Here is a 15,026-nt window from a genome sequence, read left to right as displayed (position 1 = left end):
CAAAAATGCAGCTATTGAACTTCTCAGTTAGCCTGCAGTAGCACTTTCCCCACCGTAATCAACATTAACTTACCATGGGTCTAGGCAAAGGGCAAAATTGGGAAAGCCTTTACAGGTTCATCTGCCTCTTTAGATGAATTATTATTCTGAATTCCAAGGAAGTTTTTTGAGACAATCTTCAGACTTCTCTGTTCCACCATTTTATTACTGTGTGCCACTAGCACTATGTGAGGTTTCAGTTGTTAGTAATATTTAGGATCCAGAGAATGTTCAAAACAATGGAACTTCTAATTTTCTTAATTGCAAGCATAGCATACAACTTGCATTAATTCATTCTGAGGGTGGCAGTGAAGCTTCCCATCTTCATAGACCCTCAGGAGACACAAGAAAGAGACTGCAGCTGCTATAATCTGGAGCAGTCCTGATGCAGGGTCTTGACCCAAAACGTCAATTATCCTGTTGCATCTACAGGTGCTGTTCAACCCACTGAGTTCCTCCAGCAGTTTTTTGTTTATAGACGCTTCCACCCCCCCCGTGTCTTATGACACTGCTGTTGTGGAAACCATCTCTAAACCACACTCCTACAACGGTCTCTCCCCTGAATAGGGAAAGGTAGGGAAGTGTGCAATGTATGAAATCCACAGGGATTAATTTCACTGCTCTTATCTCTACAGTTATTTGATTCACAGAAATCACCTCCAGGACTGTGATGTTCTTTTCGGCTTCTGTGTGCTTAGTATGTAAAGACAAGCATTTTTCTATTTGTACTTTCTCAAGCATTACACTAAAAAATAATTTTGAGAAGAATTAAAATTACAGCAAACTTGTCCTGGTTCATTTCAAGTGCCACTGAACCAAGTCGGTTTATTAAATATAACACCAGCAGGTGGGTCTGTCAGTCAACAACATATAGTTATAACCAACACTTTAAATCCATTAAAGACAGAATACTGAATTTTAAAACTATAATTTGACACATCAGTACTCACTTTGAATGGTATTTTTAAAACATTAACTCCACTCAACATAATGGGAGACAATCTATAAATACTGATGGTTTAAACAAACAAAAATATCAGATTATTTTACTGCCACTTAATGTCTGGTTGTCTCACTTGCCAAAGAGTTACATCACACAGCTAGGTATTAACCGGTACAGCAACCATTACTGTAAGCAGCTGAGCAACATGGGATGACTCAGGATAAATTTTTTTTTAGAAGAATTTTAAAACCCTAATTTCATAAAAGGAAAATATTACAGTAGAATTTGTGCTCGATTGCACTGGTTTCTTCAATGTGCTTCACTCAAAATGTTACAGAATCTTTACACAATGTATGTTCAGTGTAAATCAAGATTCTATGATCAGTTGAATAAAGTAATAAATGAAATATAAAATGGTGCTGGAAATACTTAGTGTCAGAAAGCATCTGTGGAGAGAGAAAGGGAGTTAACATTTCAGGTTGATGATCTTTCATCAGACCCAACCACCACTGCCAGGGTGAGGCTAAATGCACCTCATGTTCTGCCTGGGTAGTCTGCAACCCGACGGCATGAACATTGAACTCTCCAGTTTCTGGTAAACTGCTCCCCCTCTGTCCTTTTTCTCTCCTGATCTACCCAGTTCCTCCTACACCTACCCCACTCTACTGTCACACCCTGTTTCTTTCCACTCCTCCACCCACTCCATTTGTCCACGGGTGACGGTAGAGTGGAGGAGGAACTGGGTAGATCAGGAGGAGAGAGAAAAGGGACAGAGGGGGAGCAGTTCTCCCACTGGGTCCCCTCCACCTACTGTTCCCATCTGCCCTCCCCACCTCCCTCATTTTGTTCCACGCTCCACCTTCCTTTCTTACCAGATTCCATCATCTGCAGCCCTTTGTGCCTCCACCCATCACCTCCCAGCCTCTGTTGCTATTTCAACCCTTCTCCACCCGCCTATCATCTGTCCTCACCTGGATCTACCCATCGCTTGCCAGCTCTTGCTCCACCCCATCCCCTCCCCTCTTTATACTGGCCATCTCCCCTTTATCTTTCAATCCAGCTGAAGGGTCTCAACCTGAAGTGTCAACTGTCCATTTCCCTTCACAGACGCTGCCTGACCTGCTGAGTTCCTCCAGCATTTTGTTTGTTGCTCTAGATTCCAGCATCTGCAGTCTCTTCCCTCTCTCTCTCCACAGATGCTGCCTGACTTTACTGATTTCCAGAATCTTCTATTATTTCAGACTCTCAGCACCTGCAGTTTTATGTTTTGCTTTTTGATTGAAGTAATAGCTAACTGCTCCCATTGTAAGCCTTCAGGGAGGCTCTAAAATTAGGATTGTTCTTTTGGTCAAATAAGCAAAAGTTTGAAAGTAGAAGTAATAAACACAGTAAACACACTAAAGAAACTGACTACAGAACCCTAATACAGTAAAATTCTGATAATTCTGCACTTAGCAGTTCATTGGTGCCAGCTTGATTTGTCAGGCTATTGGATGTTATTCCTATTAATTCCCCAAATCATTTTTAATTCTCCTTGAGCTATTACACACTATTATAATAAATTTTCCAGGGGACACAGGAACCAGGGCTCCAGTGAGTTTAAAGGGAGTTTAAACAGTGAGTTTAACGCAACCCAGTGAGTTACTTGAAATTGGGTTACTCACAGGTGGTGACCCAACACGAACTAAAATTACCAATTTTGTTTGTGATAAAACCACTTCCATCTGCTTTAATGCAACAGCAAGTAGCTATCACTCTTAAATACATCAAGGAATGCAATTTCGATTCTTTTTTCAAAAGGTGTTTGAAAAACCAAACCATATTGTTGGCTCAGTTTAATCTGGCAGCTGATGATGGGCAAATAATTTTGATTGGGAGCTTCAGGGAAAAAAAACAATTTTTGGAAAAATGGCACTCTAGCTCAGTTCTTACACAGTACTTTAGTAATTTGGTTGCCTTGAAATCTCCCTCAATCCAACATCGATTCAGTAGTTTATGTTTGTAAGCTAAGAGCTTGACAGGAAGTAGTGGACAGGAAAACATCTGTGAATATTATCGTGGATTTAAGAGACTTGCTTAAGTTAAAGCTCGTGGAATTGAAGGAAAATTATTGGCTGAATTAGGAACTTTACCCTGTGTTTCCCACTGTCCTGCCTAGTTGATGGGGAAGTGCTCAAGTTGACAAGATGTGATTACTGGTGCCTTACTAGCATCTGTGTTAGGGTCACAAGTAACAATGACTTGACTGATGAGATAGAAAGCCATATATCTAAGTTTGCTGGGATCATAAAGATAGGAGACCTTATAAGCAGCCATGGAAGAATTGTTAGATAAGATATTACAAATGGGCTTCAATATATTCCTTTGGTTCAAATAGAATTATTTCTAAATATTGAAAAACTAGAAACACAAGATTGAAGTCCATGTGAATAGATCATTAAAATAACATGGACAGACATAGAAAGTAATTTAAAAAGACTAATAGAATACTGGCCTTTACATCCAGAGGATTAAATACATAAGGATTGTAGTTATACTATAGGTGCAAAAAGCCCCAGCTAGAACAAAGCTGGGAGACTGCGAGCAGTGAGTACCATGCAATAGAAAGGACTTATTGGTTTTGGAGATAGCAATATAGATTTAGAGTCAGAGTAATACAGTGCAGAAATAGGCCCTTTGGCCCAACTCATCCATGCTGACCAAGATGCCCATCTAAGCTAGTCCCATTTAATGGAATATTACCTTGACTTGAAGGTTAAGTTACAAGCAGAGGTTGCACAGATTTAGGTTTGTGTTCCCTAGAATTGCGAGTGTTAAAGGATGATTTGATTTGGGTTTTTAAAGATCAGACAGGTGAAATGATAGAAGAAAGAAAGAAACTTTATCCTCGTTAGGGATCTATAAGTGGGAGGGACACTCTAATTATAAGCATTCAGCTGTTCAGGAGTGAAAATCCTCAAAGGGTAGCAGAGATTTTGATCTATCTTTTAGAAACAGAAATTGAAGCTGGAGCAATAGTTTTAAAGAATTGAAATGTCTGATACTAGAGGACATGCATTTGAGGTGAGAGGGGAAGTTTTTTTTTAAAAAGAGTGGTGGTTGCCTGGAACATGCTACCAGGGGTTGTAGTGGCGGCACATGCAATAGAGATATTTAAAAAGTTCATGTATGTGCAAAGAATGGAGGTATATAGACACTGTGTAGGCAGAAGGGATTAGTTTAGTTACACATCTAATTACAAGTTTAATTAATTTGGGACAACATGGGCTGAAGGGCCTGTTTCTGTACTGTAGTGTTCTATTTTCTATTTATTTCAAATCTGAGACAGATATAGGCATTTGTCAACCCAAGATATTTAGAGATTTAGGATAAAGGTGGCTATGTGTAGTATTTGTAGCATAAGCAACAGAAGACAAGTTCCTATAGCAATGTTATGTATTTCCCTTTTAGATTTTATCAATTCACCCACCAATCTTCCATATTCCTGGCTTTTACATTAACACTGAGTGATTTCTATGGATCCTCACTTGACAGATTATGAGAGCAGTTCCTGGAGCAAATTGGGGTTCTCATAATCTGAGAATGTAGGAGATTCCATTCTTTGAGATAAAATGCATGACCAAATATGATTCAATATAAACAAACTGACCACACCCTCAACCCTGAATCAATACCCCTCTAGGATCACACTCCAATTTTAGTCGAGCTTGCTTTCATGCATGATGCTCCATCACAAATGTGATCTTTGCCGTAGCCCATCCAGTGTCACAAATCTCAACTAGGCTTGACCAAGCCATTGCTCATCTGGCCAGCCTCTCTTTCTTCACCCTCAGATGAGCTAAATTTCACCTCACTTAAAACTATGATGTCTTTGTAACCTGCAGTGCATCTTTCATAATTACTGATTACAATACAGGAAGCCACCATTTGGCTCCTTGGATCCAAAAGAACAATCCCATCAGTCTTCTATGGAACAAGGTGCCAGAGGAAGTGGTTGAGGGGGGTACAGTAACAATATTTAAAAGACATTTGGACAGGTATATGGATAGGAAAGATTTAGAGGGATATGGGTCAAATTGGACTAGCTTTAATGGGCATCTTGGTCAGCATGAATGAGCTAGGTAGAATGGCCTGTTTCCGTGCTGTACGACTCCTTTCCAACCCCTCCCCCTTATTCTCCTGTAGCCCTGCAGCTCATCTTCTTTCATATGCCCACAAACTCCTCTTTGATTCTTTTTGCCATTAACCTACACTAACTTATAGTAGTTAATTAACCTACCAGCTCACCATTGGGATGTGAGAGGTAAAATGGAGTACCCAGAGGAAACACCTGTGATCATGGGAAGAACTTGCACACTCCACACAGATAGGACCCGAGGTCGGGATCAAACCTGGGGCCCTGAAGCCGTGCAGCAGCAGTGCTAATTACTGTGCCTTCACACCACCCAATCCTGATAAACCATCACTTCTGTACTAATTAATCTACATTGCTTGCCCACCCCCAAAATGTATCAAATTTAAGATTCTAATTTTCTTGTACAAAATCCCTCCATGGCCTCAACATTCCTCAGCATGCCAACTTTTAACCTTGGCAAGCAGTTAGCGTAACGCTATTACAGCGCCAGCGACCTGGGTTCAATTCCGCTGCTGTCTGTAAGGAGTTTGTACGTTCTCCCCATGTCTGTGTGGGTTTCCTCAGGGTGCTCTGGTTTCCTCCCACATTCCAAAGACTTACAGGTTAGGAGCTGTGGGCGTGCTATGTTGGTGCCGGAATAGTGGTGACACTTGTGGGCTGCCCCCAGCACATTCTCAGTAATGCAAAAAGACGCATTTCACTGTGTTTCAATATACATGTGACTAATAAATATCTATCTTCTCCATTCGACATCATGTACCTCCATGCATTTCTTCACTGCTGTATCAGCATTGCCTCCTCAAAGAATTGTATTTATTATAGTGCCTTACACAGTTTCAGGATGATCCAAATCACTTTGCAATCATGGAATTACTTTTGAAATGCACTCACAGCAGTATTGGGGGAAAAAAGTCACTTTTCACAAAGAGCTGCCACAAAACAGTAATGGGCTAATGATCAGGTAACACTTTAGTTAAGGGATAAACATGGGCCATAACAAAGTAAAACCTTATCAGCTCTTTGGTAATAGCATCATGTGATTTTTACATCCACCTGAAAAAGCAGACCAGGTATGGCTATATCTCATTTGACAGACTAGAATTCACTTCTTAAAACGCATTTGACTCTTTCAGTTCTGTTGATTTTTTTTTGTCATTACAGTGGGACATACTTATTTGTTGAAGGCAGTAACATAAATCACAAATATTTTGTGAGCTCCCCATTTGCACAGAAACATTTTTGCAATCTTCAAATCCCTTCACTGGATTAAGCATTCATGCCATCTTTCAAAAACAGTCCTTTAAAGTGGACATTCAACGTCTTAAAATCTGTGATTAGTTAGAATCTAGATATCCTCCTTCCAAAGTATTAAGGATAATAACCGACTCATGGGTTATATTTCCATGGCACACAAGCAATTGGCTCCATGCCTTTCACCAGTTAACTTATCATTTATCCAGTAAAACTACTTACCAAAATCATTCAGTACTAGAGAAGTAGAACAGAGTTCAGTATCACAGATGACTTTCATCTTGATCTAAAGTATGAAGAGGTATTGATTTATTGCATTGAACTTTTATTTCAACAGCCCCAAGGGATTTCCAATGGTCACCATATCACGAGGCATTAAATTTGCCCAGGAGTCTCTTTACACAAATGTAATTCCAGACATCTTCAGAGGGCCGGTAGGAACCAAGCACTTCATATAGCAGGGAAACAGGCCATTCAGCCCACCACATCCATGGCAACCAATGGGGATCCACCTGTACCAATCCTATCTTCCAGCACTTGGCTCACAGCTTCCATGACGATGTGATTCAAGTTCTTGTCTAGAGATTTCTTAACCATTGTCAATGAATCTGCTTCCATGACACTCTCAAGCATTATATTCCAGGTACTCACCACTCTCTGTGTGAAAAAGGTCCCTCAGATCCCCTCCAAGTCTCTTACCTAAATCTATGTCCTCTAGTTTTATCTGTCTCTGATATGGGGAAATGTTTTCTGCAGTCTATCCTATACCCCTTATAGTTTTATATACCTCAATCACATCCCTGTGTAACCCCCTCCACTCCAGGGAAAACAGAACTAACTTCTCTTCATTCAAAAAAACTGCTGGAGGAACCCAGCGGGTCTGAGAGTATCTATGGAGGGAAATGGACAATTGATGTTTTGGGTCAAGACACTTCATCTGGACTAGCTTCTCCACATAACTGGAACGCTCTGTCCTAGGCAACATCCAGGTAAATCTCCTCTGCACCCACTCCAGCACTAACATCTTTCCTAGTGTGTTGACTAGAATGGCATGCAGTACTCCAGCTACAGTCTGACCAATGCTTTATAAAGTTGGAAACTAACCTTCTTACTCTTGCATTTAATGCACCAACTAATGAAGAACCAGTATCCCGTATACCTTCTTAACCCTGTTATCTGCTAGCACTGCCACCTTCAAGGATCCTTGGACTTGTACACCAAGATCCCTCTGTTCCTCAGTACTCACTAGGACCCTACCATTATGGTGTACGTCCTAGCCTCATTATTCTCAAATTGCATCACCACACATTAATCTAGATTAAACTCTACCTGCCATTTCTCAGCCCACTCCACCAACACAGCGATATCACCTTGTAGTCTAAGACTACCCGCCACACTATCAACTACTCCAGCAATATGCATCATCTGCAAACTTATTGATCATACCTCCTACATCCACATCATTCATGTATCAAAACAGCAAGGGGTCCCAGACCGATCCCTGTGGAGTATCGCTAGTCATAGGCATCCAACACAAAAACTCGACCATCACCATGTCTCCTATTGCCAAGCCAATTTTGGATCCAATTTACTAACCTGCCCTGGATCCCATGGGCAATAACCTTTCAGATCAGTCTCCCTTGTCAAAGGCTTTAATGAAGTCCATGTAAATCACACCTATTGCACTACCCTAATCAATACACTATCTTTTCAGAGAATTTATTCAGATTGGTCAGACAGGATCTGCCTTTGACACAACTATGCTGGCCATCTCAGATCAGTTCCTGCCCCTCAATTCCCACCCCTCTCCCACTACTGACCTTAGGTTCACAGGTCCGTAATCACTGGGCATTTCTCTGCTGTCCTGCTTTAAAAGTGGATCATGTTTGCTGTCTCCAGTCATCTGGTACCTCACTTGTGGCCAGCTAAGATTTAAAAAAACCTCAGCAGAATCCCAGCAATCTCTTCCCTTGCCTCCTACGGCAGCCTGGGACAGATCTCATTCAATTGCAGCTCTTTATTCTGCTTCTTAGGCCACAGTTCTTCCATCAATATTAAATGCAAACATTTAATTTAAGAAACATTGTTAGAATAGCAGTCAGTATTTTGTGCTGCATGTTCCCATGATGCACCTTGGAGTTTTTAAAGCATGACCTTACTAAATGATGAGCAAGCTTGAGGGACTGAGGGGCCTAATTAATTTACTCATACGAAGCATGAAAAGCAATATATACCGTGCTGTCATACACTGGCTGGGCAAGAAGTGTCCTAACGTCAGCTGTCTTGCTAAAACTTCCTGCCATTCATACCCCAGAGCTGAAAACTCACATCTTTACAGGGACAATAGCAATTGATGAATATTTCATCAGATTCAACGGTTTAATGTTTACTAGGCAGAGGAAACCATCAAAAAAAGATATGAACTGCAACAAATTGAAAACCCGGCATACACACATAATTGACAGAGTAATAAAGGAATACTGAACTTGACTGTAATTGTACCATGTGGCAAATTCCTGGATAATTCTGAATGACATTGTCTGCACTTATTAAGATTCTCAAGGCTTCCAAGTCTGAGGAGTGGCTAAAGTCATTACAGGGAATTTGAGAAGATGAGAAATTTGTGGAGCACGCATCCCAAGAGCTCACCTCTAACTATAGTATTCATGGGAGTTAATGGGCAGTCATTCAGCAGGATAGGCAAAAGCAGGCAGTGCAGAAATCCTTTAGAAAAATGCTACAGGTCAATTTTCAGTACAAAGTCCAAAAGCCACACAGGATAACTGGCCAAATGACTGTACACTAGAGGGACAGAGCAAGTTTCCTAATGAAGTGGTTACAAAATTAAATTATCATGAACTTGAAGCATGAATCTTGGGATTCCCTGCTCCAGAATGAAGGATTATCACTGCATAAATGCAGCATTTTTTTTGGATTGAGCAAGGATGAGTAATAGAAATAATCATACTGCATGTTAGAATCAATGTAGACATGAAATGTTCAAGATCCCAATGTTTCAAGAGCTGGTGAGGAATTTATAGATGATAATTATAGTGATAGAAAGTATTAGGTATATGTGATGGAGTAACTCATGGCTTGAAATTCATAGTGGGTTCAGTTATTAAAATACTGAAGGGAAAATGAGGCAAGGGAAGGCAATGAAGCATTAGGGAATTTCAAGGAACAGAGGGTTGTAAGCGATAAATAGCACGAGTACAAAGGTCAGTTCTAAAGCAGATTTTAGAATCCATGTAAATAAATTATGTTGTGGTAAGAGAGTGGTTGAAACAAGAGGTATTTACACTTTTTTCTGGTCACAGTGCACTTTGGAAAGATAGAAAGGGAGGGGTGGTGCAACTGTACTGATCAATATTTCCAGTATAGTCAATGGCAGGAAAAGCCTGCTTGATGTCATTGACTTGATTAGAATCAAGAGGAGCTGCTAGTCATTGCTGGGTATATACTGCAGGATACCAAACATTAGTTATTTCCAATTTATTATTTCTGCAATGATAACGAGAGACCACAATTAACAACACAGATTGGGATAATAATGGCAGAGCAAGGAGGGGAGAGTAATTCCCGAAATGTATACAAAATAACTTTAAATCAGTAGGTTCCCAGTCCAACAAGAAAATGCTGGGATGTGGTTCTGGGGAAATGAAGTAGAAAAATGCTTGCTTTAGTGAGATCACCATATTAAGTTTAGATTATTGCAGAAAAGGACAAATATAAAAATAATGAGTAGAACTAATTTCAGAGTGGAGAAAGGATGCAGCCCAGATGGATTAGATTCAAACATGTTAAATGGCAAAGGGAGTCCTTCTAAGATGAAATGAATTAGATCTAGAAAATAGAACATAGGACAGTACAGCACAGGAACAGGCCCTTCAAGCCTACGATGTTGTGCTGAACTAACTACTAATTAAGTGTCTAAACTAATCCCTTCTGCCTACACAAGGCCCATATCCCTCTATTCTCTGCACATTCATGTGCTTAAGAACCTCCTAAACGCCTCTATCATATTTGCATCCACTACCACCCGACAGCACATTCCAGGCACCCACCACTTTCACTGCGGAAAAAAAACCTTGCTCCACACATCTCCTCTGAACTTATCCCCTCCTACTTTAAATACATGCCTCTAGCATTAGACATTACAACCCTGGGAAAAAGATACCAGCTATTTCTGCCTGTCAATCTAGTAAACCTCCGCTCAGATCTCTGCTGCTCCAGAGAAAACAACCCAAGTTTGTCCAACCTCTCCCTATAGCACATGCTTTCTAATCCAGACAGCATCCTGGTAAATCTCTTCTGCCTCCACAACATTCCTATAATGGGGTGACCAGAATTGAATTGAATGCAATACTCCAGATGTAGCCTAACTAGAGTTTTATAAAGCTGCAACATAACTTCTTAACTCTTGAACTCAATGCCTTGACTAAGCAAGCATGCCATATGCCTTATTTGCCACTCCATCAACTTGTGCAGCCACTTTCAGGGAGCTATGGACTTGGATCCCAAGACCCTCCATACATCAACACCTTCTGGAGGTTAGATAATAGTTAGAAAACAGGAAAGTGGCAGATGAAATTTATATACTTCGATATGCAGCACAAGATAAACTAAAATGGTACAATCCTGGAGGCAGAGAACCTTAGATGCCCGAGTACATCACATGAAGAATTTTCTTTAAAGGTGTCAGGATAACTTGAAAGTACACATTAGACTTGGCTTTATAGAAATAATACCAATGTGAGAAAGTTGTGCTAAATTCCATACAGAACACTGATTAGGCCCTAGTTGCAGCTCTGTGGCCAGAAAAGTAAAGGCTTTTGCAAAAATGCATTGGAGATTGAGTGGAATAATATCAGTGATGAAATATTTTTGTGGAAAGACTAGAGGAGCTGGGAGTTGATTTTCTTAGGACATGTTATGCATTCAAAATCTTGAAGGGTTTTGATAAATGAGAAATAGTCCCCAGTTGTAGAAGCATCAGTAACCAGAGGATTCCAATTTTAAAAGGAATCAGCAAATAACTAGAGTTGACAAGAAGCTAGTCTTTTTCAGGTAGTTAGCTGTAATGTCTGAAAGGATGGTGTAGTCAGATTCACTAACTGAAAAAAATTTTGATGAATTAAAAAGGGCAAAAGTGAATGGCTATTAATCAAAGGAATGGGTCTTTTGAATATCATCTTAAAAACAGGAGAGGCATAATGGGCCAAATTGTCCCTTCTTGTGCTGCATCTTTCAATGATAATTGAGAAATATGTATGGATTTTAATCCAGCTATTGCCTTGCTTTATGATTAAAACATGTAATTTTACTGATTAGGTTCAATTTCTCATTATAGATTAATTTTTATACTGGTTTGAAGTAAAATTCACACTCCTGCAAATAATTTGTTGAAAAATATATTCAATTAGAAGCAATTTATACACTTAGAGGAGAATGTAAATGTGGCTGTGATTATTTAAAGAGTTGGTTGAATATACTGGAAAGTATCTCACACCTTTCAAAGTTGAGCAATGTTGGAAACCAAAATCGATCAGTATCTTGAATAATGAATGCAAGGCACGATCTAATAATAATCCAAGGAAATGTTAGTAGAGCTGGTATCAATTACCTGCTGATGAATATCTGATTAGCTTTGCTCCTTTTGGGAAAGCCCCAATCTGAAGAACCAACACAGCAAATAATAATTTTAAAATAAAGATAGAAGCACAAGAGACTGAAGATGTTGAAATCTGGAGCAAAACTCAAACTGCTGGAGGAATTCAGCAGGTCAGACAGCATCTATGGAGATAGCAGAATAGTCATCATTACAGGTCAAGACCCTTCATCAGGGCTGAGAGTGTAGAGGTGAGATAGCCAATATAGAGGTTAGGGGGAGGGGTGAGGCAGGAGCTGGCAGGCAATAGGTGGAACCAGATGAGGTGGTGGATAATGGGCAGATGCAGCAGGATGGGGGGGGGGGGGGGGGAGAGAGAAGGGAAGCTGGAGAGTGATATGGAGACAAGGACTGCAGATTCTGGACTCTGATAAATGGAACCAGGTAAGGGAGGGGTGATGGGCAGGTAGAACCAGATGGGGGAGGGGAAAGAAACTGGGGGTGGGAAGGGAGATAATGGTATGCTGGGGGTGGCAGAACTTGGATGAATCAGAAGGAGAAAGGAACACAGGTTACCTGAAACTAGAAAATTCAATGTTCATACCATTGGGTTGTAGACCAACCCAAGCGGAATACGAGGTAGTGTTCTTCTAGTTTGTGTTTGGCCTCACCCTATCAGTGAGAAGGCAGAGCAATAGAGAGGTCATTGTGGGATTGGGAAGCAGGGTTGAAATGGCATGCAAATAGGAGCTCAAGAAGGCCATTGCAGCACAGTACAGGTGTTCGGCTAAGCGGTTGCCTAGTCTATCCTTGGTCTCGCTGATGTTAATAATGGAGCAAATTGTTTAAAAAGCTTATTTCAAAAATTATTTTTAGAACCACCAATTGTGAAGAAGTGCTGAAGACATTTTTACCATACAATTAGAACTATTTCTTTTGGGCAAGTAAAATTAAAGATGTATTTGCAAAGGTTACCATGCCAAGATGGAAGCACGATGGCACAACTTTCTGAAAAGGGAACGTGTCTAGGCTTTGAATCCTCAAAGATAGCAATATCTTATTGGTAAGCATTTGCTTCACATTTGAAGAACAATGTTGTCATTACTACACTAGTCAAACAAAGTAATGACTAAGAGGCAATTATTTTCCAATGATCTAATTGTGCAATTCAATAAAGTAGTAAAATGAAAATAAGCAGAACAAAGTAATTACTGAAATTCAACAAGGATCAATTTACTTTTTTTCAATATAAGCATTAGGTCTTGAAAAAGATGTATGCTATAAACTTAAGTTATTTATGAAGTGGTCCAATAAGTTACCTCCTCAATGCATTACCAGCCACATAATTTCCCCCCAGATTTTTTTTTAAATCTAACTTACCAGCATGGTAAAATGGTGAGAGCTCACATTTCATAATGCTTCAATTACAAAATACTGTAAATACACAAATTACTTTTCTTTCTAATGTAGCAAGAAAAATAACTCCAACACACGATACAAAATTTAAAAAAAAACACAGCTGTTGGTCAACATGTAATGCCCTGGGTTTATTTTGTGAGAGTTGTGTCACAATTCCAGGTGGGATTAAAAACCTTGAGGATAAATATGCCATTGGACTGGGCATTCAGACTCAGGTACTGACAAAGCACTAGTAGTAGTCTGTTAAGTACCAATCTCTTCACAGAAGAGAGGTCTATTATTTCCAAAGGAAGGCACCCGATATCGTGGTTCTGGCCTTACAGCCTTCACAAGAATCTGAAAGTAAAAGCTGGCTGTTTCAGAAACTGGAATGATGATACACGTACAGCAACTACTGCATTCATCTCCCTTATCTCCTTTTTGTTTCTTCTCTTTTTTTGACGTGAACAAGTGAAGAATGAAGTCTGTGTACAGGAGCACAAAATCAACAAGAAATTTACAACTTGAACAGATACAAAAATAAAATGATGAATGAAATATGAAAAAGCAAGGGAAACTCTGATACAGCTCAGATTTGTTTGAAGGAGGTTCAATTCATTTAAACTCAAATGAGCAAAAAATCTAAGCAGCATAGAAAATAATTAGTGCTAAAATAATTTTGCAGAAGCTTCTCTGCTTCTGAAAAAAGTGTGACTTCATTTCCAGCTTGTTACTTGCGTTAGAACAAATAAGTGGAAGATCCCTATGTCTCCAAGAAGTAGTTCCATCCCCATTTACAAACCGATGCCTTAATTTTCAAATCTGTATGTATGTCACCATTTTTACATGATACACAGAAACTCAGGGACCCAGAGGGGAACCAAGTATGTTCACCATTTACAAAATACCAAGGAGTCCACAGCTACCTAACACATTTACTACAGCACAGGAACCAATGAAGGTACAGTGTACAAAACTGTAAACACAGCACAATAAATAGATAAAACAGCAGGTTCCGCACCATGCACATGATGTGATGACACTTCATCTCTATAGATCTCTCACATCTCACACTCTTACTGGTTGCAATTTTGTTTTTTCTTTCAAGTGCAAAGCATCACGAATGAACAGTTCAGTATTCAAGTAACATATATACAAGTGTATTACAAATATGTAGTACTGTACAGATAATTGCTGTATCATAATTTACAGATGTCAATTCCTATTAACAACAGTAACAAAAAAGCATGAGATGTGCAATGCCATCAAGTCCCCAGAGCTGCCATGGAAACGCAATGTGCTGCATTCTGCCATCCCTTGCATTCACAAACGCTATTGATGCATAGCACTTAAATGAGTTCCCAAGGCTGCAGCTTTCTTTGTGGACACTACGTTACTTCCATTGCCACTGTATTGTCTGCTATACTGTTTAGTGCTGGCTTTTCTGTGTCATGGTTTTCCCTGGAGGAGAGAGATACACATCGTTAGTCACTGCTCTATAATCAATTTGTTTACAAACTAAAATTCTTAACAGCAAAAATGGATTGAACAGACCTCTACAAAAACCCAAGTTTTCATGCAATGTTTGAGTTGAGATTGCTAGCAATAATTCATTTAAAAATGTCCATTTGTCCCAATCTCTTATATGC

The 15,026-nt window shown here is 39.7% G+C and overlaps 1 protein-coding gene and 1 long non-coding RNA gene across 4 annotated transcripts in view; one reads left to right on the top strand and one right to left on the bottom strand.

Moving 5' to 3' along the window:
* The window catches only part of LOC127570531 (uncharacterized), a 63,659-nt gene that overhangs the window by 44,315 nt on the left and 4,318 nt on the right, over positions 1–15,026 (top strand). The gene's annotated exons all lie outside the window — the stretch shown is intronic.
* The window catches only part of LOC127570530 (enhancer of polycomb homolog 1-like), a 156,788-nt gene continuing 154,888 nt past the window's right edge, over positions 13,127–15,026 (bottom strand). Inside the window, exon 14 of one of the 3 annotated variants that reach the window (XM_052016184.1) lies at positions 13,127–14,838. In XM_052016184.1, the coding sequence (XP_051872144.1) occupies positions 14,766–14,838 (73 nt within the window). In that variant the 3' untranslated portion in view covers positions 13,127–14,765. The remainder of the gene's footprint in view (positions 14,839–15,026) is intronic. The other 2 variants (XR_007956366.1, XM_052016185.1) reach the window with 2 other exon arrangements.

The sequence above is a fragment of the Pristis pectinata genome, chromosome 5 (genome assembly GCF_009764475.1).
Source record: "Pristis pectinata isolate sPriPec2 chromosome 5, sPriPec2.1.pri, whole genome shotgun sequence".
Taxonomy (NCBI): domain Eukaryota; kingdom Metazoa; phylum Chordata; class Chondrichthyes; order Rhinopristiformes; family Pristidae; genus Pristis; species Pristis pectinata.
Note: the sequence above shows the minus strand (reverse complement) of the source record. Positions and strands in the feature narration are given on the sequence as shown.